A 5,410-nucleotide genomic window follows, 5' to 3' on the forward strand; every position below is an offset into this window, starting at 1 on the left:
CAAACTAGCACGTTTGGCCAGCCCATGCTTCTCTGCCCAAAAAACATAGGAATGACCCACAAACCAGACCTGTCCATCTTCCTTTGTAGGTGCTGAAAAGGAAAAAGAAGCCTAACTATGAGAAACTGAAGGAAACCACCACCACGACACAACTTATGAAAGAAAACATAGCAACTAACTAGCAGGGATGCGTAAAAAAAGGGGAAACAAAGAACCCGAGTGAAGAAGAAAAACTAAAAAACCCTACCCGTGAACCAAAGTGATCAAATCATGGCTCCCGGGGGAAAAACAAAAAAATCCCTTCACACCCCCAATTGTTGAACGCTAGCCGTTCATCAACTGGCGGGTAAACAACGTTTTCGGGTTAGCAAGGAGCGCACTATAATTTATCGCAGCGAACATAAGACTTGTAAGCTGCAGACTTCCATCTACCTACTTGTTGAATAGCTGCAGGCGAAGCCCCCGCTAAAGCTGCGCAAGTAGCTGCCCCAATGCGAAAAGAATGAGTCCCAAACGCCAAGACGTCTAAACCTAACTCACCTAATGCGCACTTAAAAATAGCCGTAAATTGGAACCTAGTAAGAGGTGTACCATCAACATGCACCAGCCACTGTGATCCCCCAGATGGGCGCACACCCATGTAGGAGGATGTCAACTTAACGGGGCAAACTAAATTGCTGTCCTGACGATGCAGAGTAACCCATCTACCTCTTCCTGTCTGATCTGTTTTGGAGAATCTTAATTTACATAACACAGAAGCATCCCTAATGACAACATCCGATAACAACAGGCCGGAGGAAGCCGACTTTTTACTAGTCGCCACTAACTCACCAACGCGGAATGCACCATAAAATGCGGCCGCAAAAGCCAAACTGAAAAGCTCCACTTCAAATGAATCCGAAGTTACTTTTTCTAAAACCGACAGCAGAGACTGCAGCAACTGTTGGTCCACCGGCCTGCGTGAGTCGGCGCGAGCGTGTCGCTCCCTGGCCCAACCTTTAAGGGCTCTCGTTAACATAAATGATTTAGTAGGGTCGTAATGACCTTTAAGTTTACAAAAGAACGATATCCCCGCAAGCGCCGCGACAACGGAAGCCCTGGACCGGCCCTCTTGATGTTTTAACCATACAAAAGATGAAATCAAGTCCTGGTCAGACTTACCCTCCATGGCAGGCTGGGCGCAATAAGCCCGCCAATCCTGCCAGGCCGACGAGTATGTTCTGAGGGTTGACGGTGCAAGTGAATGCCGCGCCAAACCTTCTAAGCCGGCCTGATGATCTGCCATACAAACGAGGGGCAAAGTAAACCTTCAGGAGAAGAAAACGGGGCTAGGGAGCGGAAACGCGCAAACTGGAAACGGGACAATGCGTCAGCAATCTCATTGGCTGCGCCAGGGACATGGCACGCCGTGAGACTAATATTCGACTCCAGGCAACGCAACAGCAAATGACGCAATAGGCGCAAAGCAAAAGGGGAAGACGTTCTCTGGTTGTTAATGGCATGTACAACACCTAGATTGTCACACCAAAATTTTACGTGCCGGTTGCTCAAGCGATTTCGCCAAAGCTCGACAGCGACCACTATTGGAAATAATTCCAAAAGTAATAGGTTGCTGGTAAGGCCCTCGCTGCGCCACTCTGCAGGCCACGGGGAGGCGCACCAGTCCCTATCAAAATAAGCCCCAAAGCCAGATGACCCAGCAGCGTCAGTAAAGAGCTGCAACACCGTGTTGGCCACAGGGGGCGAAGGCCAAATGCGTTCGCCGTTAAACTGAACTAGAAATCTGGCCCAAACCCGTAAATCATCTTTAATCTCAGCTGACAGACGGATGTAGTGGTGAGGACGGAGTACCCCCGCCGTGGCCCTTTCAAGTTTCCTGCAAAAAACCCTGCCCATCGGGATCACCCGGCAGGCAAAGTTGAAGGAACCTAACAGCGATTGAACCGCACGCAATACAACCTTATTAGCGGACAAACAACACGCCACCATGTCCAGTAATTTTAACACCTTGTCTTGGGGAAGTCGACAACAACCTTCTAATGTGTCAATCTCGATACCCAAATACGTCAAACGAGTACAGGGACCCTCCGTTTTATCCAATGCTACTGGCACTCCTAGAGTCCGAAAAAGCGCTTGAGCGGAAAAGAGGAGGTCTGCACAGACGTTGCTCCCTCCTGGACCCATAAAGAGAAAATCGTCCAAATAATGCGCTACCCCATCCCGACCGGTACCGGCCCGGATGCACCAGTGCAAAAAGGAGCTGAAACTCTCAAAATAGGAACAGGAAATCGCACAACCCATGGGCAAACATTTGTCAACAAAATAGCCAGTGGGCAGACGAAAGCCCATATACCGCATAGCTTCCGGATGCAGTGGCAGCAGACGAAAGGCCGACTCAATGTCGAGCTTCGCCATCAACGCTCCCTGACCAAAATGGCGAACGAGGCCTAGAGCCTGGTCGAATGACTGGTATACTACTCTGCATGCTGACGCTGGTATGGCATCATTGACAGAAGTGCCCGGAGGGTAGGACAAGTGCTGAATTAATCGGAACTTGCCTAGAGCCTTCTTGGGAACAACACCTACAGGGGAAATGCAGAGATTCCGCAAGGGGGGGAACAGGGAAAGGGCCTTCTATCCTCCCCAACAGAACCTCGGCCTGAACTTTGGCGTGCAAGACTTCCGCATGATCTAAGGCTGAACGCAAATTACGCTGAGCGCAAACGAATATAGGATCCGAAATGGGCAAACGAAAACCTGTTGTGAAACCTTCTAACAAGAACTTAGCCTCCTCGCGAAAGGGGTACCAACCTAACCAACGGGAAAGAGCCTCCAAGCAAATAGGGGATCTGGCCTTAGTTAGCGTTCTTAGTTCCTTCGGGGGGGTCGGATAAGTTGGCTCCTGGTGCCCGGCGACAGTCTTTGGCCGGGTGATCACCACTGCAGAGTCGGCAGGAGTGACGAAAGCGTCACGAGGCGCCTCTGGTGCACCTGGAGTCATTGAATGCAAAACATTTGCCTCTCGCCGAACCCGTTGTACCTGACTTAAAAGATGTCGAGGACTTGCGTGTCTGAAACCCCTCGTAAGGGGGGTGACTGTTTTGCGACACCTCCAACCATATCTCCACGTCCTTCACACCAAATGGCAGGACGCGTCTACCTTCGTGCTTCCTGCGAAATTGAACATCATACTCACGCCATGCCACACCCTTGGAACGCACGAACATGTCATGCACCAAAAATATATATTTCAGAACATTGACGTGCTCGTCCGCCCGTGCGTGGAGGTAGCATGCCGCAAACACCAGCATACCCTTCAACCAGGCATTAAAATTGCAAAAAGCCTCCTCGCCCAATCCCCCAGGTTTCTTTGCCTTCGCTAAACCTTTCTTAGTTTCTTCTGTGAGGGAGAAAAAATCCACAAATTTTCCTCTGCGGATCTTTTCCCGAACGCTTTTTCGCAATCCGCGCAGGATAGCTGTGTTCGCATAATGCACGGCATCCGAGCCCGGTTCAGGCTCCTCGGGCATTGCTGCCTCGACCCTCTTGCTGCTATTATCTGTTTTCCTAGCAAGGCGGCACGCAACCAACCTGGCGATTTTTCGCGGGCGCGCAGGAGAACCAGAGGAATGAGAAGAGGAACTGGAAAAAGAACACGAGGAATTAGACAAATTAAACTCACCATCCTTTGAGGGACCCGGAACCGAGCCATTCTCTTCCGCACGAGGAGAAGCCGCCGGCCGAACAGTCAGGGTTGCTTCGGGACAATCAGCGATAACAGCCGTACTAGCTGAAGACCCTTCTGTCGCGGATCCAACTGCAGCCGCCGTACCTGAAACTACATGAAAATGGTGAGTCATAGGTAACGAGATCTCAGGCAGCGGGGCTGGAGGTGTAGGGGGGCGGGGAGACAGAGGGGGCAAGGGCGGATTTGACCCAGGTGGGGTGGGAACACGCTGAGAAGTAGAAGGTGCCGCAATGACTGGAGAAGGTGTCGTCACTGGAGCGGACTGGGGGGGGTGTGAAGCAGAATAGGAAGAACTGACCAAAGGGTAAAAGTAAGTTTGTTGGGGAGCGGGCTGCAAAAAGGGGGTGTAAGAGGGGAAAGAAGGAGCAGTGAAATGTGCGTACCCCAGGTTGGGGGGTGCCACGGAAATGGACGGATAGACCGGAGGGGCAAAACCAGAGCTCCATGCAGCTTGACCCCAGGAAGGGCCTGATATAGAAGAAACTGGGGCCGATGAAAAATAGGGAGGTTGAGAGGTTGCATTATGCAAACATGACACTTGAGAGACCCCAGGGGAGGGGAAGTGGCCAGGGGGACCGGGATTCGGAAACGTACGCCAGGGGGCAGCAGCTGCATAACCCAGGCCCGGACCCTGCAGTAACCCATGGTGTCTGGGAGGTGATGTCATTGCTGTATCTAAAATGGCCGCCACAGGAGAAATGGCCGCCGGGCCCGCCGCACAGGCAAGGGCGCCGGGGCCGTCACTGTTCCCGCTTGAGCCCTGAGCCATTGGGGACCCCGCCGCTAGAAGCCCCGCTGTAATAAGCGGCGCCTCCCAGTTAGCAGAGTGTCCGGCGGGAGGTGCGCAGAGCCGCACACCCGCCGGAGCAGCGGAAGGATTTAGTGGTGACACGCGACCCGTGGGAGCCGCGAGAGGAGGTTCTCCCGCCGGCGCGGCCAGTGTGGTAGAAGCGGTGGGCCGATGGGGTGAGTCACCCACCGCCGCCGCACTTGACACACACCCCGGCGGCTGGACGCCGGACGGGGGGGGCCGGAGCAAGGCCGCCGGGACCCACGGGATTCCCGCCCAGGGGGGTCGAAGTCTGGCTTTGAGGTGAGCGCTGGGGTGGTTATGCCCTGCGGTGTCAGGGATGCGCACACTATGGGATGGGGCGGGGGGGTGGCCACCCGCCCGCATATCACTGCAGAGCGGAGTGGGCGGGCAAAGTCCGCCAGCCGGCGGGGGGGGAGCAGCACGACGTGGACGGGGCATATTGACTTCTTTAACAGTATGGGTACTCAGCCTGATTTCTTGAAAAGATCACAGCAAAGAGGCTGACCACAGGCAGAGCCCTGCCCTATATAGCCTAAGCTAACCACTCCTACAAGAACCCCTGATAGGCTGAAAACCAACCTCCTGACACACTGACATACCAAGTCACCTGAGCCAACAAGCCTGTCAATCAAAGCCATCAGCAGAAAAAACAGTTCCCTTATCTTTGCTCATACTTAGGCAGTCTTCGCTTGTTATTCTCAAACTCTGGGCCTGATTTAGAGCCAGACGCTCTGACCAGAGTGCTCGCTCTGAATCAGGGCCCTCCTACCTAAAATTGGAGCGGCCTCCTGGCCGCTCGCATAGCTGTGGGTCACCACCCACAGCTTATGCGAGCGGCCAAAAAATGG

General features: G+C 53.5%; 1 protein-coding gene across 1 annotated transcript; it reads right to left on the bottom strand.

Annotated features, from left to right (window-relative positions):
• Positions 1 to 379: 379 nt before the first annotated feature.
• LOC148518953 (uncharacterized) lies at positions 380 to 2,878 on the bottom strand. Its single transcript, XM_088476794.1, has 3 exons — positions 1,713 to 2,878; positions 1,627 to 1,666; positions 380 to 1,286 (listed from the first exon to the last, which is right to left on the bottom strand). The coding sequence occupies exons 1-3, from the start codon at positions 2,413 to 2,415 to the stop codon at positions 380 to 382; spliced, it is 1,650 nt and encodes a 549-aa protein (XP_088332920.1). The 5' UTR covers positions 2,416 to 2,878.
• Positions 2,879 to 5,410: the final 2,532 nt, after the last annotated feature.

The sequence above is a fragment of the Taudactylus pleione genome, unplaced genomic scaffold (assembly GCF_031769625.1).
Source record: "Taudactylus pleione unplaced genomic scaffold, aTauple2 ptg000195l, whole genome shotgun sequence".
In the NCBI taxonomy this organism is placed as follows: domain Eukaryota; kingdom Metazoa; phylum Chordata; class Amphibia; order Anura; family Myobatrachidae; genus Taudactylus; species Taudactylus pleione.